The sequence below is a fragment of the Cylas formicarius genome, unplaced genomic scaffold, assembly GCF_029955315.1.
Source record: "Cylas formicarius isolate icCylForm1 unplaced genomic scaffold, icCylForm1.1 PGA_scaffold_10__41_contigs__length_53128322, whole genome shotgun sequence".
NCBI lineage: Eukaryota > Metazoa > Arthropoda > Insecta > Coleoptera > Brentidae > Cylas > Cylas formicarius.
In genome coordinates, this window is record NW_026844214.1 from 22425240 (window position 1) to 22450757 (window position 25518).

Below are 25518 nucleotides of genomic sequence, written 5' to 3' on the forward strand. Positions count from 1 at the left end.
GCAAAGAAAAAACTCTAAGGCACGAAACCATAATCCGACGACAATAAAATAGGAATATACAAAACGAAAACATTCAACTGAAAGGAATTATTTACAAAAATTCCACAACCGACGAAATCAATAGCGTGAGAACCGCCGAACAACAAAGATATAATATATCGATCCTCTCGGAAAGCATATGCTGATTTTTCACTGCTTGTGTTACTCCACCTCCTCTAGCCTTACCCGTAGATACGAAGTTTTGTGTCATTACGATAAACTGGAAAACATATCCGAGCTTGAAATATCAGGATGCAAGTCCCAATAGTGTACCCCAAAGTATAGCACTAAAAACTTCGATAATGTTTGTATTAAAATATTACTTGTTTATACTGGTAATATCAAAATTAAATCTTTAATATTACAATGAAATAAATAAATTCACAATATTGCAGAAATGGCACTGACATAATAATTGAAGTGGTTATTTATAGTTCTCTAAATAATTTTATATGTATGGGTACAGAACCGCATTTATCCATTTCCGAGGAATAAAGTTACGCGTAAAGTTTTTATGACGACGTTGCAAGTTTCGTTGGCAAAGTAAGTAAACGATCGATCAATAATACTAAAAATGTTTGAGTCGTTTGATATAAAAGACCGCCAATATTTATAGAAGGGGACGATCAGCTGTTGGAAAATGAGAATCTCTTAAATAGGATTATAGAGATGTGTCCAATTCATGAATAGATTGATCCATAATCCAACTTCAATAAACAAGGTATTGTTTCATAGTCACTGCAGTAGGTGTGAGAGAACGGGGCATCCACTAACATCAAGAGAAATACAAAATGTGGTTCAAAAATTCACTTTGCGATAGCATTTGGAAGTCCGACGAAACACGCAGCTAATTATTATAATCAAAACTCATTTTAGTTTAAACAAATCAAGGTCACAAGAAACAGAGGATGCGTATTTTCGAGTGTTGATAATGTCGATGTTTTTAAGGTTTGAGAAGTGTTTTGTTTCTAAATATTAGTAAAACAAATATTTAAAATTCCTTTCCGTTCTTTAACAACCAGTTTCGACCATCCTAGCTTTAGATTTCCTAGGTAAGCTACACGCACAGCTTTGACATTTCTCAGCCTAGAGCGTGAAGCATGACAACCAATCCATTCGTGAATGTTTAATTTTCTACTACCTACTCTAAAATCCCAATTATGTGAGGATTTAGCGTACGGAGAGTGTCATTTCAATATTACGAGTTTGGGTGTTTTCTATAGATTTTAGGATGGTATTTTGACGTTTGTGAATTCTGACTGTCATGTCGCTCAGTGAATATATTCGTTTTGTTTTGCACGAATCTAACCTAAAACTAAAGATCGTAGAAAAATATATTGCATAGTATAGTATTTACATTGGCTGTATTGCCGTGACTTTGATTTTATTAACCACGAGTTTGATATGGTACTCTTTTTCCATTGCTGGAGTACATACACCTTCAGATAAAGAATAAAACAGAACATGAGATATGATAAATATAAACAGAACATGAGATATTATAAATAAACCTGCACTTACGAACGAAAACTGCTGATGATACATTGGGATCAGAACTAACCAAAACTAACCAAAGTTTTGTTACAATCACTTATAGAAACCGAATTTTGGGTACACTTAAAAACACCATTTTTAGTATTTTTAATAGAATTAATGCGATTAATTACTAAGATCTGTAAATTCACTTGATTCAACTAATTTGCGATGATGGAATAATTTTGTAAATGCTTTATATTACGCTGTAGCTTTTTCCTGGATCATATTAGACGGATACAAGCACGCACTTTGTCGAGTTAAAATATTTCGAGGTGTGTTGCACACATTTTTATGAAACATCCAAATGTTTTCCATAATGTGATGGCTGCCCCTATTTTATGTGTCCGCATAGCAATAATACTAGTTTAATTATTTTTACACATGGGCTTGGTTCCAGACGGTCTTAGAATTTCTTATTAACTGCTAAAAACTTGACGTTTCTGGAAAAAGCAATGTCTCAAACTAGTTTCAAAATTATGTTTTCTGTTTTCTTGTCTACTAAAATAGCTTTCGAAGAAGAAAATAATATAGGATAGATAGATCAATGGCTGGATTAAAAACAAAATTAAATCCAAACAGTAGACATCAACGAAAAGTGAATGAATATCAATTAACCAGTCTTTTATGTTACTTTTTTACCTGATTGAAAGGCTTATTTTTAAACTCTTTAGACAACCTCAAGTGCATTGATTTAATGCGCTCTTTGTTGAATGGTACTACTTTGCCAAAAATTCTCGTCGATGGTCTAGTTCTTTATTTGACTACCGCGTCAGAACGAAACTTATTTAAATTAGATAACATTTCTTTTAGATACACCACTGGACTATCCACGGAATCTCGTGTCTCACCTTCTTTAAATGAAACCATTATGAACAATCATGAGAGAAAAATTATGAGTAGTAAATTATTCAAGCATTTAATAAGAACAACTAGAAAAATTGCATTTAAAAAGGGTTATTCCCTTCATTCTATAGAAGTTATTTTGCAAATTCGCCAACAAGTACAAACTGTCATATCATAATTAAATCAAAACCATCAGGACGACCCCGAATATTCTTCGGGATTCTTAAAGTAGCGTTTAAAAGAATGCACCAAAGCAATTTCTATTAAAAGTAAAGGATCAAATAAATGATTCTGCCAGACCAGGGGTGCACCCTTTGAACTGCGAACATTGTTACGCAGTTCATATCGGTCAGTCTGGCAGGAAGATCTCGAATTTTTATTAGATTTCGGTTGAATCAAACGCAGTGGGCATAGGACTCCTCTTGTAGACAACTAAATTTTCAATTTTAATTTCCTCCGCTTCACATACCAATCTTCTGCAAAATGAAATCAATAAAATAATGCAGGATATGATTGATATTTGTAGCTTCGTAACCTACGATTACAAATAAGGATCAATTGTCTCCAGAATGAAGTGCCTCATTCCAAACAAACGATTCTTTCGCACACCTGTGTTTTCTGCCGCCACTTCGCAAGTTGTAGGCGATTATTCGAAACCATTACCGCCGAAACCTTATGAGGTTGTAATTTTCGTAATCGGAAAACCAGCAAACCACTTGAAGTTTTAATCGTTTCAGATCTTAAATAGCCCTCCACTTCAGTTTGATAACATTGTAATTTGTGCAAAACGAAGTGGGACTTTTGTTTCAGTTAAACAGCTACGTTTTAAGGGTGTTTCTTTCGTATTTTAAATTTGGCTACTTATCTCCGTACATAAATGAATCTGCTGGAAATTGCGAATTTACTAAAAATATCAGCCAAGGAAGCAATTTTCTATAATAACAGCATTCTGTAGCTACCATCAGACATAACGAAACTACGGCGAAAATATTCAAAGATGGAGGTAAAGGTCGAGTTTGGTAGAGAAAGCAGTAAATTGAAAAATGTAATAAAATATAGAATATGCTATATAATATCACGCTGTTGTCATACATTATTGTTAGAAGCGACAGCATTGAATCATCCAAAATATTCTAGTTCCATAGAACAGACTCGAAAATCCAAGTACTCAAATTTTCAAACAGAATCTGTTATTGATTTTCCATAACATTTACGAATAGGCCAAAGGCACTATGAAGGTTTCGAAATCGCCTCGGTCTTCCTCCAAAATTGTAGTAAGCTGCTAATAGTGGTACAGTGGAACGACTCTGTTAAATGTAAAAATCATGGTGTTACATGCTTGATCGCGTTTTAAAAATTGTTCAAAATATTTGTATGTAAAATTATTATGCAAGGTGAAACTGAGAAAAAAGTACTTTATTTTCCTTATATATTTTTAGGTTGGTTATTACCTTATTGGCGATTCTACACCTATTTAAAAAGAACATATACAAAAGTACATATACAAAGATATCTACAACTAAAATCGAAGAAAATCAGCTGCCTTTAACTTGCACCTTTTGAATGAATACAAAAAATCCATAATAATTGAGTTGACTTTAATTCAGCTAATTTATTTTATTTTTTATTTCGCTTCATTCATTCCGGGACTTTCTTTATAGATAGTACGTAGTAGGTAGTATAGGTAAAAAATGTATTCTATTATAATATCATCGCTTAGCAATAATATTATCATTAATAATTAACAAACAAAAAACCTAATAGAAAGATGCTATTTTGTTTAATAAAATTTTGAAATTTATTTTGTTTTGTTTTTCTCTTGTATGTGTTTTAAAATCAGCTTTTGTAACCATTAGAGTGCCATAGATTGTTTCCGGAGAAAGATATATTACCAGTTTCTAGAGAAAAAATTGCCTAAGTTTTGTGTAGCCATTATCACCTTTGCTGTTAACATAATTTTTTCAATTATATTTGAAATAATATTTTAACAGTTGAATATGAATTCAATAATGAAGTTAGTAACTAAACTTTAGTTGTATTTGTTTTAATGTAGTTCACGGGTATTATTCATTTGAAGTATCTATCTAGATAGATACTAGACAGATACTAGATAGATAGATAGATAGATACTAGATAGTATAGATAGATACTAGATAGATATCTATCTACACTTTTCTTAATAACTTTTTAGAATGTCTTTTAATATAAAGGTACCCTCAACACATTTATTTTCATTAATAAAACTATATACAAATTATGTCCGCTGATCAAATTAATCATTTCCTACATCAATCTTAACCGAGACATTCAAGAGCACTTTTGCTCATAGTTTTTAGTGAATGTTCTACAAAAGTAGAGGATTTAATAACTAGACATATTTTTTGAAAAATGAAGTGCCTTGATGGTGTGAAATAGAAAAATCGAAAGTGTATTATTAAAAGAAAGATATAATATCAGATAAATATCAGTAACCCCTGATTAACTATGGTATGTGTGCAATTACTTTACAGTTAGACCAACGTACATTGACGTGTCTTGTGTGAAATTTAATAAGACTTTACAGCCATTGCGTTTGAATGCAGTATTTATTCCTTTAATATTTCACGTGGTGACTACTGAGTCGCACAGATAGAACCGATCATTCGCTTATACGGCATTGAAGACAAAGTCCTCTCCAACCAGCAGGCAGATAATAATTGAAAACGCTTGCCTCTTTTGTCCGACTAATTTAACAATAGTTCAAAGCAGAGAATGGAAAGCTTGTGGTGTCAGCACTTTGATTGATTAGGTATGAAGCAATTATTTTTCTCGCTTTTTTCGTAGTGACAGTCACATTATCCCGGTTCGGTTTTGCGGTTATAAACCGGACAAGAAAACATAATTTCCAACAACATGCGATTTCTGACTTCGTCCCATCCTGCATGGTTAAAGTGACATCGCAAGGTTACAGTTAGTAAGTTTACATCCTAAACTGAGTCAACATGAATTTTATTCGAATTTGTCGTTACAAAAGCTAATGAACCTAAGAATAGACGAATCCAATCATATTTGGACTAAATAGAACTGTTTCTGTGCGGATTTGAAAGAGTGATCAATGTCACTCTGAATAAAACATAGAGTTCATCATGTGTACTATTTGTTGATGAACTGACCTTGCTGAAGCGTCGCCAATCAACCTGTTGGTTTCTTCAAAATTTTACATATTACATATTATATTCTGTTTGAGGTAGGCGAAGCTAAAGGAGAAACATGAACATTGTCTCGGATGATTGATTTCCACTATGGTGAAAGACCTGTACCGCGTTTAACATTGTTTAACATGGATTCTCGGATTTTGCTTTGCTTACCTGCAAGAATTTATGTTTGCTTATGTTCAATTAGTGCTTATGACTTCATTTATCTTAGCCTAGAAGGCTCTTTCATGGTTTTTAGCCTAGTTGATATTTTCTTTGCCGCATATGCATGCAATGCTGTAAACAGCTGGTTTTAATATTGTATTGCTTATTATCTAATGTCAGTAACGTTTTCAATATAACGAAGGACCACAGTCGCCAAAGTGTGGCGTTAATTTTTTTTTTGGGAGCTTGTCTATTTTGTAATGAAACACTTAATATCTCTAATGTGGTAATTATGTGAAAGAAGAGCAGATGTTTTTAGGAAAAATACTGAATCAATGATTTGTGCCAAATATTAATTTCTTATTCAAGTGTATTTTTAAACGAATTAATAGAAGTTGATGATATAGTTTCCTTATTAAGGCGATTATAATTGTGAACCACTCTAATTGAGAAAAAAATCCTTCTTGGTAGTATGCCAAAATTTTATTTAGAAAGTTTTTTGTTATAGCCTCTGAGCTGATTGATTTCAGAAAACTGGAATATGTTAATATTGCACTTGTCATGTCCACTAATAATCTCTAGGTAATCGCCTTTGATACAGTGTAAGCAAGATAAGTTTTTGAAACCTGGATACGCTGAGCATATTCCAGTTTAGGTGGAATATAGGTCTTGTATAACTTTAGAAATAGATTGGGAAATACTTTAGATATAAGGGAAATCAAACTGATAGTTTTAAATAGTTGATAGTTAAAATCTTCGGCAATTATTGTTCCTAAACATTTTTGTTCTTCCAGATGCAGAGTGCATTTATTCCATCCATCAACCGGACGTAGTAGTTGACTGGTTAGTTGGTTAGCTAAATTTTTTTCACTTTCCTTACATAGATGGAAATATTCGAATACTTTCAGTGAACTGTATAGGTATTGTAAAATGCCAAAATTGGAAAGTGCAACTGCGATTTACAGGTACTGCAACCAGTACTAACCGATACCCAGTCGATTAAAGAACAAAAAAAATTATTTGCTATAGCGTAACAAATCAATCATGCAATCATGTCGACAATTCTTTATAGAACCGAATCTTAATTACGTATTTAAAATATTCCAGAATTTTCGTATTCTATAGCGTGTATGAGCTGTCGGGTAACTTTGAAAATTTCCCAATTTGCGCACCCCTCGTATATCCGTTAGTATTTAAGCTATCGAGTAAATAAAAATACCATTTGTTGTTAATTCAGGTCTATATTCAAAATTGTAATATTTTAATATGACTTCTCTTAGTAGGCGAAAAAGTGAAAATAAATTATTATTATTATTAATAAATATTTTATTTAATAGCTGTATTACATCATAATTTTATATATTTAACAATTTGTTAGTTTTACGTCATTAATATTAATTATTAATACAAAATAATTATTTTAACTTAAAATGTTGATTCGAAAATTATTTTTATCCGTGTTATCTATTTTTCTCTCGCAAAATTAGTTCTTTAAAGTGAACCGGACAATAGATTTACAGTGAATGAGGGAAATAATACATGGTTCTGTAAACTTTGCTGAGATCAACTCCTAAATGAATGATTTTCATGGATGTGACTGTAGAAAATAGTTAGTAAGTTAAATCTAAACTTACAGCTTAACATCGTATACACCTGAGGGTGTGTATTAAAGCTGTAAACTGAACTTTAACTTTATTAATTAATTATCTAATTCCAGTTTACGCTAAATCTGTATCTCTAATGCAATAGAAATTTGTTCCAACTTTGAAATTAAATATACATATAGCCGAGAAAAAACTTATCAAAATGAAAAAATTACTATTAATGTAATAACAAAATTTTTAAATAGTAATTTCTTGATTTATAACAAATTCTCCGTCTTAAATTGTTTATATCTACTTTTTCGGAATGGCTGCAATTAAAAAGGAGTCCTACCTGCAGTCGCAAATTTAAATCACTACTGGTGGTATGGACTGGGCTAAAATGATATACATCCGTCCTTATGTTGAGAGTTTTTAATTTAAGGAAAAATGTTTTAATTTTTCACTGATTTTTATTAATAATTTTTCACTTATAACGCTAGTTCGGCAGCAAAAAAATTAGGTGATATGGCGAAGATACTCTTGACTTCTGTGAAATAACTACAGTCTCATCTCAATAGAATAAGAAGAAAACGTAAAAAAAAATTCCAGCAAATGTTTTGACGATGACTACAAGGAAAGTTTAAGACCAAATCTGAATGAACGTTTTGGTAAAGATGAAATAGAAATATTGTGGAAACCCCAACAAATATTTTATAATGGAATCAATAATGTCGTCAATAGTTAAAAAATTTCGTTATCGATAATCTCGTTGGTTTATGTTGTTTTTTTTTTATTTTTTTATTCTGACTAAGCTCGAAAAAGTTATAAAGATATTTTTCCCGATTTTAACTAAATTTTGAATTTTACTGCTCTCCCTAGACCGATGGTAGGTGGCTTTCTCGTTTAAGGTGTTTTTGTTCTTATGTGGTTTTGATAAGGACTAATTGATTGATTGAATAATTGATGACATATTATACACTTGTGATAGTTATGATATGTCACAAACGAAATATGATCAGTTAAATTCTCTCCTTAATAGTTCTGACTTTCACTTGCGCAAATGGTACTTCAATTCCCCCGAGTTTCTAAAACAAACATCTCAGAACTCAGTAGAGTACTTTTAAAATTTTATTATTGTCACACGTGAGCATAGCAACCATTCATATTTGGGCAAAATTTGGACAAAATATCCATATTTACATCACATTCGCTGCCTCTCTCGTGCTAAAGGAAAGTCGTGGCTAAAGTGTCATTTATTATACTTATTGTCTAATATACTATTCCAGATGCACAGCAAAATTATTATTATAGTAGAACTTGAAACCACTAATTCAATCTTACAAAGAGTGTTTAATGTTCCGACTTTTTTTATGTAGCTGCGTAGAAAACCTCGCATTTTCAAGTTTCGTTTCTCCATCTTTTTCATGTTATCGAATAAAGAAGCCTCCGTCCTCCCTCCTTTCATCGAAAATTAATCAATTAATCGAAGCTGCAACGAAGCGTGGATTTTCAAGATTTAAAATTTACAACGCGACCCGCTTCAGTATACATTCATCCGGTTTGGTAAAAACGCGCGCCTTTCTTCAGAATACTAATATTCTTGACCTAATTAATCCCAGAAACGTCTACCCGCTTTCTGCTTTCCAGTTTATTGCTTTCGCACAATCTCTCCGCCCGATTCTTCAGCTCGGGAACATATTTTTCATTGTTCCTATTTCAATTTATTCCTCTCCCGTTCGTGACGGGATAGATAAACTGCCTTTTACTGCCACGTGTACAACAACAATTCGCCATTGTTTCGATTGGTAATACAAAAGACATGGTTTATTCAAACGTTGATATTCACAATATCCTTTTCGATCGTTTACAAGGGTACGGGTTTCATCAAGAAGAATGTGTAAAACGCCTTTCGACCGGCTGGCTTTAGGATCGGATTATGCATTTGCTGGTAAGGTCACCGTTAAATTTATCCCACAGGTAAAGTTGAGAATAGAATCCCCTAATCTAATCTAAAATTTGTCTGCCTAATATTTACGAAATAAAACAAAGTCGAATAGGCACACCTGGTTTCACAAAAATAGGGATTCAAACACACACGAATTAAGCTCTCAAAACTTAATCACACCTATTTTGCCTACGCGGGCATCGTCAGGAATAAAAATCTGTAAAAAATCTTTTAATGACACATACAATAACTTCAATTGAATTTTTATTGATTTTCACGAGATCTAAAGATTCATAATCAAAATATAAAATAATCTCATAACAAGGTTAAATCGGAAATGTGGAATTTATATAGGCCTAAAATTGAGAAGGTGATTAGCACAATCAAGGAAAACACTCTTTTTGACTTTGGTGATTTCTAATTTCTCCAGAAGATAATTGTCCCACATTATTTTTATTTCCTAACATGAGAATTGTCACTTGGTTATTTTTTTTTTAATTTAGCTTGAAATGGCAGTAATAAATGGTTGGTAAATTATTTAAACGGAAGAAAAAAAGGAGATGGTCCTATTGATTTAATGGTGAAAGTTACGAAAAATGTAGTCGAATATGATATTGTAAAATGTTTCATCTTACTTTTGCTCTATACATACCTCTTTAAAGCAATGCGGCGACGCCGCTGTCGTTTTTGGTACTAAAATAAGAGAGTTATATGGTACGATTCCAGGAACACAAGTTAGAGTCAGTTCACTAACTTTACAACAATTATCAATCTCTCAATGGAAATACGACATAGTTTCAGAAGCATAAAAGAATTTGAATGTAAATCGGTGGAATTAAGTGGCACTGACCATAAGTTACTAAAATCTTATCTTATATGATGGGCAGAAAAAACAAAAATATAATAGGAGCAAAACGATGACCATCAAAATTGTTATAAACGTTTGTTAGAAACAGTTTACAGCAGAGTTATGTCGTTAAACCGTAAACGACCAGGAAAACATTATGGGGTAAGTAGTTCACAAAATTACTGTAACTCCAACTACTTCTACTACTTCAAGCGTGTAAAGGAGCAGAGGTGTTCAACTATTTATTATTTGGTCCCAAATGACAAAGTGAGATAGGTTGTCTTTTAAGTAGAGCAACAATTTTGTGGCTCTTGATAATATATTCTTAATTTGAAAAATTAAAAAATCTAGCATCTATGCAACACACCACTAGAGTACAGAAAAAATCTTACATATATTTATTGGGTAGCCACGAATGCAAAACAGTCTGTTTCGGGCGTGATCAAAGAAATTTAAAACATACAAAACTGTTAGGAAATGAAAGCAAAATAAAAATACAATACATATTAATGATAAGCGTACCTTGTCTCAGTTAATGAAGATATTCTGATAAAGATTGGTTAATTAACTATCTAAAATGTTGTTCACGGCAAAAAACATAAAACACACAAAAACATTTCAATAAATTATAATATATGTTATTATAAAGTAAGTAATTATAAGTAAATATACTCACAGCCAAAAATATTGACTGATCATATTTTATATCGAATGCTAGATTCCTTTCACTGGTTTTTACCTGTGCAATTGTTAAATAGATTACAAACTAAAGTTTAACAACTGATTTGTAAAGAAATAAATAAAATAAAAATTGAGCTAAAATAGAATACTTTTATCACAGATTTTATTTTATATTCAAATAATCTTGACACGAAATTTTCTTGTCGAATCTCCTCGTGTTTTATATTTGTTATAAGTGAAAAAATACTATTGAATTAAACTTCTAGTGAAAAAATAGAAAGATGGACTATAAAAACCACACATATAGACAAACAGACGTAGACAAATCAGACAGCCAGAAGGACAAAGAAAATAAAACTTTCCAAAAGATTATGTCAAATAATGATTCATTTTAAGAAACATGCTGCACAAAATAATCTCTAATCTTCCATAGGGTATTGAAAAAAAAAATTAGATTATATTTTTAAAAATTCGTGCTAAGAAAATAAAATCTAGTTTTTCATAGGACATCAAAACAAAATTTGTATTACAATTGTAAAATGTAACGTAGTAATAATAAACATTTGGGATAAATGCCTTAATTTTTTGCCAGTCGATGTTTGCCAGAATGTATTCATTAACTGAGATAAATTGCTCGCTTTCATTAGGCTTCGGTGGTCTTTGATATGTGATTTAAAATGTTATATTACAATTTATTTTTGTTTTTCGGTCCAAGAAACCCTGTGTATTACTATTCTTTGCTTGCCACACCTCTGTATTTTTCTTTTGATTCTTAACAGTTTCTATGTTTTCAGTTTATTTGTTTGCGTCCGAAGCAGACTTTTTGTTTCGGAAAGAAGTTCATGGCTTACTATGTCTTACAATATCTTCTTCTTCTTCTTTCTCTGCTAAATTTTCTTCTAAGTCAATAACTATTTGTTCCAAGGACCTTCCTGTATATTAAGCAGGTGACTACTTTTCCATTAGAAGCTGCAGTGTTAAAATCTTGGCTATCTGATAAATGTCATTCAGTCTGCAAGATTTTCTGTGTACCCCTGTGGAGTGTCCCATAAATGTGATTAGGTGTTTTAAGTCATTGTCGCTTATATTGAATATATGCCATAGTGTGTTTAGATGTTTTGTGAGGCGCCTCATGATGTTTGCATCCGCTATTCAGTGCATATTTCTGTAGTATTTTATTACCATAGATGTATGTCATTTTTAATCTTTCAAAATAGAAATATATTACTCGGAGCCACAAAACGGTTTGTGTGCTTAAAAAGACAATCTATGTCAATTTGTACATAGGGACTGAATAATAATGAAACATCTCTGCTTCTTTAGTGTTGAATGACAACACATTTGAAGGTTTTCAGTAAAATATTGTTTAACACTTAAATAGTGTACATTTTCCAAGTATCAACCTGCACTCAGTCCTAAAAACTAGAAATGCAAACATGTTTTCAAAATTCTAGACAAAATTAGTTTTAAAAAATTCACAATCTGTAAAAGATTATGGTAAAAAATAAATAAAATGTGAAAAGGCAATCAAAATACCCCTTTATTTTTCTCAACAGCAACTTTTTGCTGATATGTCTACATTTTAGTTGGGGTTTAATCTATTAATAACCTCCCAATTTTGTCTAATGGAGTTTGACGCCTCTATAAAATGGAAGAAGAGACTATAATAACTTTTGAGAATAAATATCAATTAAAAAATGTATAACATAAAAATATTTTTCATATTTTTATAAACCATTCCAAATAAAACAGGTATAACTTGAAAAATATCAAAAATTAAAACTTTGAATTGTTATCGTGATTAAATGCAATAACTTGTTTTAATGTTTCGAAATAACGTAATTTAAATTTCCCTCAACATGTTTAACGGAAAGTATGAGGAAGTTTAACACACAAACTTATACCATCTACTTTATGCAGTCTTCCTTTATTACTATCAAAAGATGATCGTTTCGGTAGTTCCGCGTATTCCACAATTTAATACAAAGCTCAGTAGACACGAAACAATTTATACATGCATGTGTTTTTTGATACGAATATTGCAAAGCGTTTGTTTTCATATACTTCATGTTGGCAATCTTGACAAAAAAAGTAAATTGATATTAAGTATTCGTCAAATTGATTTCGATCCGGTTTTTGCTTTCTTGCTTCGAAAAAATTCAACAAGCTCATACTTTTTACAAAATTTCTGGATTCCTACTGCATCGGTTTTTGCTAAGTCGAACTTGCTGACGTCATGCCAATCATCCTATTGACTTCTTCAGAGCTTCATTGAAACAGTTTAAAAAAAAAACTCTTGTTGTCATATACCAAACTTGCCAAATATTTTCCGCAACTCAGCTTATATGGTAATTTTACCTCTATACGCATTTTGAATAAAAAATTAACCAACATGTTATTCTCGAAATATGAACTGATATCCCATTTTATTTGTAGGCAACAAAAAATAAAGTGCATTACGCTAAAACCAATTAAAAATTAAACAACGGATTTTATATCCGGAATTTAACGCACATTTCGGACCGTCGGAACGGAACAAATTGGAAATCGCTGCGATGAATATAGAAACTGCATAAAATTCTATAAATTGACTTTGAATGGTTTGTTGTGCCCCACTTTCTGACAATCTCCATGCGGACGGGTGTTAAATTCAAACTTGACATGACCTACATCCGAGACGGGCGAAAAAATGTAAAAGCAAATCCAAATGGATACTAAACATGATCGCTCGATCGAAACATTACTATTCTAATTAAAGTCCTTTATATTAATCAAATAACAAATTAAATAAACTTACATGTTATACAACAAATTTGTTACACGTCACTTTAATCACGTTTCTCTACTCCCGTCTATAAAATACCTAATTGCACACCGATCTAGCGTGCGAGAAACGAGTCGCTTTAACAAGTCAGTTTCGTTTCCCATGGATCTGAGCCACTTCGGACATTTCCGGAATTGTATCGCAAGGGTTTGGGAGCAATGTTTTCACTCGTTTATTAAACACTCGCTCCATTCGTGTCAAATAAATAATACTATTATCAACCCCATATTGCCTACAACTATTGTCAGAATTGACAAACCTCAAAATACCATCAGCGTTTAAAATCTTTAGAAAACACTCGATTGCGCTAACCTTCCTTAGAAAACACTCGATTGCGCTAACCTTCCTCCTATTATAGCATATTTAATTGTAGCACCCGGTTTCTATAATACAGAGCGTTAAGCTTTATTTAAAAATTAACGTTTTTATTTACAAATCTAGCAAATTTTTACATATTTCGTTGAAACTTGATATGCATAATTGTCCTGCCAGGTTAAAAACGCCATACTCGAAAAAGGGGCTGTCTTGTACTCTATTACTTGCCAAACTTTCTCAATGTACGCCTATGCCCATAAAATTTATTTCGCTTAATAAACCCCCTTAATTAACCCGTTACTTGCAAACGAGTAGACCTGTCGGTAAAATAGCGGAATAATTATTGAAAATAATAATAACATACTATAATAATATAATATATTATAATAAGAAATTGATAGCGAGGGCAGTTTAATGTCACTTCAAGATGCTCCAAAACTGACATTCAACGAACTACTAGGCATCAAATATGAAATTCAAGGCGTCCATTTCAGAAAAAATAATAATTAAAACTGAGACAAATTGAAAAATGGCGGGGCGGATGTTGGAAAAAGGCTTAAAGCATTTTATAAAACTGTGGCACTTAAACCTAAAATATGAATAAAAGAATTCTAAAACAAGTTGAATTTCGGAAAGCAATTCAAGTTTACCGGTTGCTACGAATGTCTTATTGTCCCCAATTTAGCTAAGTTCTAATAACTATATTTTAAGATCTTTAAAAAAAATGGAATTATCACTTAATAAATTGTTGGAGACCATCTGTTAATTATTGACTTCCTTACGTAGTAAAATATGGAAAACCATCTCTTTTTTCCTTTCCAATTATCAAGGTATCCCGTAAGTAAACTTTTTTTTTTCTGAAATATCGCTCAATATCATTCACGCATTCATGCTTGATTGTCTGCCATTTGAAACAGTCATTTAAAATTTATCTAAAATTTTAGTAGTTCTATTTTGATTGTGTTTATTGCATTAAAAATGTCTTATGGAACCAGGACATTTTACTGATTAAATGCTTTAATTAATAGGGCAATAGCAATTTATTAGTTTTATTAGTTAGCTAACTACAGTGACTTTATAATGAACAATTAAATGATAATAATGAATAGAAGAGTAAGGATATCAAAACATAGTAATAATTTCAGCTTGTGCGTAATTTTGTACCCTTCGGAGGTAAAAAAATAATAAAGCTCAATGACGATTCAACTTTAAATATCATTGGAATTGGCTGAATAATAAGCGCTTTATTTGGTAAGTCGAAGAAGAGACGTTAATAATATTCATTACAATGCTTCCCAAAATTAAACTTTTTTCAGGAAATTAATTTGGCGATTATGTCAGATGACGCCATAGCCTAGGAAAGCAATTTTTAACTACTCCCAAGTATAATAAAATGCGGTTAATGCTTTTCCTTCCCAGATACAGAGCAACAAAAAAGATTCGAATTTGTCTCAACTTTATAACAGTTCTTACTATAATGTTGTTGGGTTCTAAAAGTTAACATGGCAATTTGTTTTTCGAAACGTTGGAGCTATTCGAGTAGGGCAATTGATGACAAATACTCAAACTGTATGCAGTGGGGAACAACTTTGCGACGTCCTTTTTCTAAGAATTTTCAAGCCTAATTGTAAAATGATTGCAACTTCTAATAAGTTAACCGTTATATGAGGTTAGCGCAAAAATTTCCCGGCCTGACATAGATGCAGCTCCAGTATCACGATAAAACTTTGTGTTCTTTTAAATATATATCTTAGTAGGTTGCGGAAAAAAAAAGTCTTATGTCAAATAGTTTTTATTGACAGAATTTTAAACAAGACGTGTCCGAAAAAATGTCACAAATAACGCAAATTGAGTATAGAGCAGTCATAAAGTTTTTGACAAAAGAAGGGTTAGCACCTAAAATTATTAAAGAAAGGCTGGATGGTGTGTGCGGCCAAAGTTCACCTTCGCATTCTGCAGTCAAAGAATGGGCAAAACCTTTTCGAATGAGACAGGAGTCCCTTGAAGATGATTCAAGAATTGGTCGACCAGTGGATGTCATAAGATATTGTTGCGATTGTGGAAGAGGTGGTATTGACTGATCGACGTTTAAAGGTCAAGGAAATCTCAGAAATTATTAAGCTTTCTGATACAAGTGTTCGTCGAATCCTGCATGATCATTTAGGTATGCATAAGGTTAGTGGAAGGTGGGTCCCTAAAAACCTTTCGGCTATTCAAAAACAACGCCGTGTCGAGTGTGCGCGGTCTTTTTTGGAACTATGTGGGTCGGAACCGAAGCCTGTGATAGAAACTATCGTGACGGAGAAATGAAACTATGGTTCTCTATTATGACACTCTATCGAAAAAAAATCAATGGAGTCGCGTAGTAAGGGTGAAGCACCTCCAAGAGAATTCAGAGACTGCCAGTCAACAAAAAAGGTGATGGCTACGACCTTTTGGGATTGTGAAGGAATTCTTTTCATAGATTTTAAAGAAACTAATACCACTGTCAATGGTAAATATTACGCAACATTACTACATAAATTACGAGACTGCATACGTGCAAAACGACGAAAACTGACCAGAGGCGTGCGTCTTTTGCACGATAATGCACCTGTCCATACTGCTGGTGTTGCACAAGCTGCCATTTTAGAGTCTGGGTTCCAACAGATAGACTCCCTATAGTCCAGATATGGCGCCCAGGGACTATTATTTGTTTGGATATTTGAAAAAGGACTTACGTGGACGACGGTTTAACGGCGAAGTTGAGTTAACAGAGGCTGTTTTAACTCATTTTGCAGACAAACCAAATGAATTTTTTTTTTAAAGGGATTGAGTTGTTAATAAAGAGATGTAATAGGTGTATTGAAGTTAAGGGGGATTATATTGAAAAATAATAAAAAAATTGTTACTCTACTTTGTTTCTTTCATATTCATATGCTCTCGTATCTTACATAATAGAGGGAGCGGGCAAATGACACTAATGCTCACAGTTCATAGACTGCAGAATAGTTATGTAGCTGTCAACCAGCCGGTGAAACAACGATCGGTTCTCAAATGTGCGGTCAGAAAACTTATTTTAAAACATTGAATATTGTTTCTTGTCCTTTTTACACTTCTTCATTTAGCTTTAGTGATTGCTTATCGGGCACTTCATACCGTTTTCAGTAGTTTGCATTGTGTTTATGGCCTTGCGGAATGTTTGTGTCTAGTCTACGTTTTACACCTGTAGACCACTTTATTATCAATCCTCATTGGAGGTATAAGCGACATATTCAGCGTCCTGATGAAGTCTGTAAACCAATTCGAAAGCTTTCACTTATAATTGCGCATTAATATCATTTACAAGTGGCGGATCCCTGTTAGTTTCGGCGTTCATTATATGTTACAATTGCCACACTCATAAGTTTTACGCTATCTTGCCACAGAGTGGTAGCACTTGCAACTGTGGCTATGAAAGCAACCAAACTAACCAACACATCTAAATGAGTCTACTTTATCAGAACTTGGCAAAGTTTTACCAGATGAGTAAGTATCTTAGTATTTTGCTGTATTTGCATGTGTACGATTAAGTAGTGTAAAGCTGTATGTAAATAAATTAAATACTTCCTTCCTTAAATTTCTGGACCTACAGTAAATAAGAAGAGACTATAACTATTAAACAGCGTATTCCCACATTAATTTTGTGGAGTTAGTTGTGGCGCTCACCTCATCGTAGATAAAATTATCAATCTCCTCTAGCGGCCGCCCATAGAGTTTCCTAGGGAATGGTTCATACTTGGACGGCAACCTCGACCCGTCCTGGACACTAAGTTTCCTCCTCGGTTGGAAACCGTATTCGCGCACTAGTTGCATAGTCTTACGTTCGAGGCGCTCCAGCGACTCCTTGGTAAACGGTTTGACTTGAGTCTTGGCCCGCGGAGGCGGTTTGAGCGGGTCACTCGAAAACCTCTTCGAGAGATTCGGTTCTTTCCCAAATACGTCGGGAACCACGTGGTGGCTTTCCGGACCGCACGGGTACGACACCGGTCGTTTCGAGTCAAACATCTTTCGATTGTCATTTTTGGGACTTTGAGGGAAGGACGAAGCTTCGGGACTCTGAAGCGGATTCGACATGTAGCGGGTCACACTATAAATTAAAATTTAATGTTTTTTTAAGCCGGTAACAGCTGACGACAAAAATATTTGAAAACAAAGGAAAATTGGCAGTCATTGCATAGTCATTTTTGGACACCGCATTTGACAGCTGACCGAAAAACCCATAATCCAATTCAAATTAGGAGAAAAACTTATAAAAGAAGCTTTAGTTTTGATTACTAACACTTTCAGTTGGGACTTTGTTGTTTGATCCATGAGATCCGCTACGAAATTATAGATCCAGGGATATAAAAAGCTCAACGCGCAACTTTTTAAGATATCGAATGACGTGTATGTTATATGAAACTATGTCCTAAACGAACTTTTGAGATACGGGGTGATAAGATTTTCAGAATTATTTCTTGATGTGCAGGGTCTTTGTTTTTATATAAATATGTGTCTCAATTAATTTTATTTTTGAGATACAGGGTGTCAAAATTGTTTTTTTATATAAATCACTCTAAAATATTTTTTAACTGATTTTGACAAAATTTGGCTCGCTTATTTGTCGTCATAAGCGTGCTTATTTAAAACAAAATTCATTTCAGTGGCGTGTGAGAGGGTGATCTAGTTGACAGCTATAGGTAATATTAAGGTACGCTACTGACTATTTTTCTAGACCAAGCAATCAAAAACGAAACCTTTTTGTTCCTTTCGTTTTTACAATTTGCTGTCACAAAGCTGTATTTGCCAAAATCAACTAAAATGTTTTCTACTAATAAAAAAACGATTTTTTTTCTATAAATTTTGCCACTCTGTTTCTCGAAAACGAGAAACCAACATAGGACTCATGTTAATACGTAAAAACAGACATATTTTTAACTGATAAATATGCCAGTAAAATATTCGCACTGAATGAATATCTGGTACCTTCATATGATTTTAGATATCTTAGTGAAATTGCATAAATCCATTGTCATGTATCAAAACACATTTTCAGGCGCACAACACTTTTTTTTAGTTTCTGCTAGTGGCATCCGTCCATGATTTGCATCGCATCTGTTCCAAGAAAAAATTTGGAAAACCCCTCAATTTTTTTTACATTTAGTTATATCCGTATAAGTTAACTCTTACTTTTTTCCTGTCAGGTACGTCCTTATAACATCTAAAGAAAATACTCGCTTGAAAAATGTCAGTAATGTACCATCCTTTTTTACAAATTTTAAAAATATGCGGTAAAAATCGCGGAAGTGCGCCACTGATAGGAATTGAAAAAGTCTTGTGCCTCTTGATACCCAAATACATTTTCTCAAGTATGCAGCATTGTGGCTGCTATATAAACATGGCAACATCTTGCTTAGTTTAAAAACTCTTTGTATATCATTTCATTTTCAGATTCTACCCAAAAAACAAAGTAAATTTTGTTCAAGGGTCCCTACTGTAACCTTTATCGAAATAAAAAATAATTTCCTAGATTTTTGATAAATTTTGGACCCTTGAAAAAATCTTAATAGTTCCCTGCTTTAATTAAACACAAAGCAGAACTTTTCCAGATAGTTCTTGGAAGGGCTCAGGCATTCTTTCCTGGCATACCATTTTAGTTGAAACAGACCGTGCAATTTTGAAATAAGATTCTGCACGGAAACTTTAGAAACACGGTTTATTGAGTTTTTTTTTGTGTAAATAGCACATTTTCTGCAATCGAATTCTAGGAAAGAAACTAACCCAATTTTGTCTCTTACCGTTTTTGAAATAATTTTTTTTATGATCTTTACATACATACTTTGCACAACATCATTTCGAAGGAAGTTTCACATAGACAAAATAAACTTCGTAAAAACTCATTTTCATTTAATTTTAGCCCCTTTTAATAATCTAATAAAAACAAATATGTCTTTGGAGCTCGATCAGAAATATTTTGTCTTGATCGATTGATTTATTGCCTTATACAAAATGGGAAATATAGTTATAAACAAACTAAAATTAATTGAAAATGAGGTTTAAGAAGTTCATTCTGTCTATGTGTGAAACTTTCTTCGAAATGACGGTGTTCCATATTGATATTACCTAAGAATCATGGAATTAATTTTTATTTCAAAGACGGTAAGAGTAGAGGGAAGGGAAACTTGAATAAAGCTAATTTAGTTTCTTTCCTAGAATTCGATAATGAAAGAATATGAAGAGTGTGTAATTAAAAATAATCGATGTACCGTTTGTCTTGAACTCCCCTACAAAATGATATTTTCAAAACACCCTTTCAGAAACTGTCTGCAAAATTTCGGCTATCTGCTCAATTAAAATACAGAATTATTAATATTTGTTCGTGTGTGTCGAAATTGCTTTAAAACGCAGAAAATTATTTTTTATTTCGATAACGGTAAAACAAGTAAAGTCCAGTCAGTTACATCATAGCATGACATATTTATCGATGTCGTAAATGAACACAGGAATTTTATTTGTCAGTTTTGGAATGGTTATTTATGGTTACGGTGGCAATATAGCTAAGACACAAGGATCATTTACGATTACGTCACTATACGTGATGTAACTGCACAACTGCTCTGAATGATAAGGATACCTGAACAGAATCTACTTTATCTCGTGAGTCGACTCTAAAAAAAGAGATGCGCACTTAAAAATATTTTAGAGGGATAGGACATCTCATCTTCTATCTTCTAATGGTCCATCCAGTGTGGACCACACTGCATAAAAGAGATTTTTTCCTCAAAAATTTATCACCCTGAACTTAAAAACTTAAGAACTTCACGTTCATGTTTCTTTTCTTAAAATGAGCTCAATAATTGTTCCGTTCGGTGTTGATATGCCATTAAGAAACGCCTTATATGTTTTTAACAAAGCTTGAGCCCGTTTGTGATTTATATGTAAATTAATAATTTGTCTATTCTTTAATACCTTTACTACCTTATTAAAATAAAAAAAACGGCAACGAACAAAATGTCACAAGCTTTCAGTAAAACACAAAATTATGAGTATTAGACGAGTATGGGAAAAGGTCAATCACATCAACACGGTGACCGTTCAGGCAATAAATGTATACGAGTTCCAACAAAGAATTGATTTTTTTGACTGATTGGTCACGTTCGTTTATACATCGCTAAAGATTCTAATAAAATTTGGAAATTTTCCAAAAGCGCTAAAACCTTGAACGGGAAACATTACTTGCTGTTTAAGCTTCTATAGGCGATTCCACGTATTCTAAATATAAAAAATCAGTTTTCAGTTATTGCAATTATTTTTGTTTAGCGTTAGAAAGCGTAGTGACGTTTTTTTTTTCAATTACAACACTACATTGTTTATCAAAAATATTTTTAAAAATTAAAAAAGGAAAAAGTTAATAAAACGATAGAACGTATCGGAAAAAAATACAGATTTATTCAGTGACGTGCGACAATGTAGTTCTACAAAGTTCCGTGCAGTTGACACATACAAAAACAACTCCCTGTATAGCAATTATAAATAAATTTTTTCATGCATGATAGCTACATTGTCTTTGTGCGCTTAGATCCCCTGGCTGAGCACTAAAATAAAAAAATTATTCAAACTTTGGCGCCACTTTACCCCCATGGAGTATAGTTTATAACTAATAATAATTATTTCGATTAGTTCTATCGATACCTGAAGTTATTCTAGTGAAAACTGAATCACCCTGCATAATCGCACATTTTGAGAGAAACTATCGCATAAGATAAATAAACAGATATTTAATTGGAGCTATTAAGCAGTTGCGCACCACTAGGGGCAGCCGATTACGAGTTCTGAATTCATTATGCCCGAGGGGGAGAGAAGAGTTAGCAAGTTATTATATAAAAATCTCCAGAAGTTGGTGGCAGAACAGAAAATCGAATCACCCTGTATATTTAGAAGGCACCACACGGAATGCTAATTTGACTTCGCTGTAATTGCCCGGAATCCTGTTGGAATTCCATATAATGTATTTAAAATTATTATATGTTATTTAGTACTTAGTAGCATAAAAGTAGAAGACAATGCAGGAAATTTTCAGAAATGATGTCCAAAACATGGAACCTCGTAAAGTAGGTAATTGTCGTAGAAACAGATTTACAAATGGAGAAAAATTTTATATGCTTCTGTTATATTGGGAACGCATGAAAGTATCGGTTTTAAAAAATGTTTCTTTCCATAATGATATATTATTAGAAAAAACTAGTTTATCCTAAAACATTATTAGTTTGTTACACGCCAAGTAAGGAAATGTTTCATTTAGAATTTTCCCTATCATCAAGTAAATAACGGTCATAGCCGCTTAAATACAGTTGTCAAAATTGAATAAGAATTTAAAAAAAAACAAAATTCTACACCCTGTACTTTTTAAAGACCCGCCTTAGATCAAAGCTCCACATGAAAACTCATCGTAAAATTCACGAAAGATCACGACTTTTTATTTTTGGAACCACAGCATCGCAGTTACTATTTACAAAACTCCTGGATTCCTCTTGCTTCGATTATTGTTGAGTCGCACTTGCTAACGTTTAGCCAATCCAGAAGTTTCGTAAATAGTACTAGTATAGTACTAGTAGGAGTTTATTTGGGAAATTGGCATTACACTTACTTATACAACGCTATTTCATGGTAGCTTACCCTTCATAAAATTAACCATATCAATCAATCATAACAATAACATAAGAAGTGAAATTTTAAAATATAGATGGTCTAGGGTTTCCTTTTGATTTTCGTATTATTTAATTAATTCCAAAAAATAAAACATTACACAACCTAATAAATTATTTTATGTGTGTTTTCTTCGAAAAAATCTAGACGACAAATGCGTCGGTATGTGTCAAATTGTGATTTCGCCTATAAAGGCTCAAGGTTTTACTTTAATCCGAGGTTTATTCTTTCAAAAATCTTTATGAAATTAACGAAAAACCGCATGCAGTCGAGGTCATGCCACTTTTCTGGTACAATGAGGTTCGTATTTGTGTTATTTTGAATGGATCCTAAAACCACTATTTATTGTCACTAGTTTTCCTAATTTGAAGTGTAGACTTTTGGTCTTTTCTCATCAAACTGAATATTATAAATTAGTTTGTACGGCAATCTTTCGAAAATATCCGTTTTTTTACAGGAGATTGGTCGTGGTACACATTGCTTACTGTTTCTGCATTTTTCACGGCTTTTACAGGACGCATTTTCATATATCATTTATTCGGAAGACTAAACTAAAATTTGAATTGTTTACAGCTAAAGTCACAATTTGCAAGCCTCCAATACATATGTATTCGTTTACTGCCTACTTATTCCAAGTAGTAAAATATTTTTGAGACAGGTTAATAACATTTTAGTATCAACAAATATCTTTGTGATCTGGGCACTAGACGAAGTTCGCAAAATATTATGATAATTAATAATACAACTACGTTAAACGGGTAAAGCTCTGTCCACACTATGTCGATCGATAATGTCGATTCCGTGCGGACGTGTAGCCGGACATGTCTAACAATGTCTGGTCGAATCGAAGGGAACCGAATCAAATTAGTACGGGTCAAAGGAAGTCGAAGTAATGCCAAACGTGTTGCATGTCATTTCAGCTGGTACAATCGGTCATATTAATTTCTCTTCAACCAAAGTGAAATTAAATTTATTTTGAAGTGTACTATACATATTTAATATTATATCTTTATTATATATGTTTTATATTTATATCTTAATTTTATTTTAGTTGTTTAGTCTGTTAACCAAATCAAGTTATGAATTCAAGTGAAGAACAAATCATCTATTTCATTGAAATGTATTTGGCTGATTGGCTGATTGAGATTACCGTTTTGTTTACCACTGAAAAACAAAATATTGATAAAAAGATTAAAAAAAATAGAAAACCAGATTTGCTAGAGAAAGAAAGAAAGAGAATCAGTCGAGAACAAAAAATTATGATGTTTTCGAGAGAAATATCTATATTTTGAGAGATGTTTTTCATATTATCCCTAGGAATGTCAGAAGGGGGTTTGACAAAAAAAATCACTAGGCTTGCCGATATACGTAGGTCAACACGTCCACACAAACTGAGTGAGTGTTGACGAATCGAAGTTGTGCAGACAGAAATTTGTCTATAGCCCTTGTCGTTCGACATAGTGTGGAAAGAGCCTTACCAGACATTAAATATATACCATTAGGCACCAAACAGCAGCATCACATCTTCGATTAATGAACTCGAAAAAAATTAGATATCCGTTAATTTTCATAAATCAATTTAAAGCTCAGGTTACTCCGATTTTTGAAGTTGCTAAATATTAGTATTTCCAGCTTACCTACATAATACAATGTATCGCAAGCAAAATTTGTAAATTTAAATAAAAATTTAAAATAAATGTAGTAACACAAACGACAAATATGAAGTTAGCTTGTTAATTATGATAACTTATGTAACTTATAATTTACCTCTATACTTTAATTAAAATTTGTTAAAAAGTGACTTTTTTCAATTGACACCTTATTTTATATGACACAAGGAACGTAATAGTTACAAGCCACTAATTTGCTATAGAATGATATTAAAATATTACCAGAAAATTCATGAATGCCTACTTTCACATCCAATGTTTTACATTCTAAGATCTAGTGAACCGAAAATAAAAACTGTCACACAAATAGGCACACAGTTCTTTGCTCTTTCTGCATAAGTCACCACGCACCTTTATTGTGAATTTGTTAAATTTAATCTTTGTTTTTGTAAATTATCCTCCTTTTATTGGAAATTAAATGTCTACATTATTATTAATAGCAAATATTGCCTTAGTTTTTTATTCAATTATTCGAATCTATCACATTTTTATATATCGACAAGAGTTTTTCAAAATGAAGGAAAAAACAAAAAACAAACAAATTTAAAACGTATGCGTCTAGGGTGAATTATTAAAAAAAACGCGTCATGGGTTTCATCAAATTTGTTGAACTTTAGGTAACGCCCGTATATTGTAAATGGAGACACCCGAGTTTTTTCATTTTAAAAATAATAATTTATAGAAAATCTATCCCCCCTTCATTAAAAAGTTCTACAATTTCGGTCTAGATTTATTTGATTCCTACCTTCACCCCTAATGTAATCCACTTTAGGGCTGTGACGGCGGATATCCTTGTCCCAGCTATACGTACTATATTATGACCACGGTGCAAACAGTCCCAATATGGACGCCGGTAAATACGAACTTAAACGTCATGATCCGGGGCCCGCGCTCGACTGAGGAGCTGTGGCGGTAAAGCTGGAGGCGACGCCGGGAGGCGGCGCGTCGCGACGCAGACCTGGAGCACCCTTGACACCGCCGCTCCGCTACCGCCACCGTAACTCTTGCGCCACTGTACTCTTCCCGTGGTCTAAATAAATCATTAGTATTGCGCTTCACCATCTTACGTGCTCGTGTTTTGCTTTTTTTATAATTAGCGGGAATAGTAAAGATGTATATAGTCTATTTCAGAATGGCAGAGAGTAATAAAACCTCATTAGGTATGCAGGGACTGCTTATATTTTTGTTTTA

General features: G+C 32.8%; 1 protein-coding gene across 3 annotated transcripts in view; it reads right to left on the bottom strand.

The window, feature by feature from the left end:
- LOC132703789 (sodium channel protein 60E-like) overlaps positions 1-25210 on the bottom strand; it is a 192846-nt gene extending 167636 nt beyond the window's left edge. For all 3 annotated transcript variants that reach the window (XR_009619148.1, XM_060673274.1, XM_060673266.1), the window contains exons 1-2: positions 25073-25210; positions 17639-18059 (exon numbers count right to left, since the gene is read on the bottom strand). Coding sequence is in view for 2 of the 3 variants with exons in the window: in XM_060673274.1 (XP_060529257.1) it covers positions 17639-18046 (408 nt within the window). In the remaining variant the exon portion in view is untranslated. The remainder of the gene's footprint in view (positions 1-17638; positions 18060-25072) is intronic.
- Positions 25211-25518: the final 308 nt, after the last annotated feature.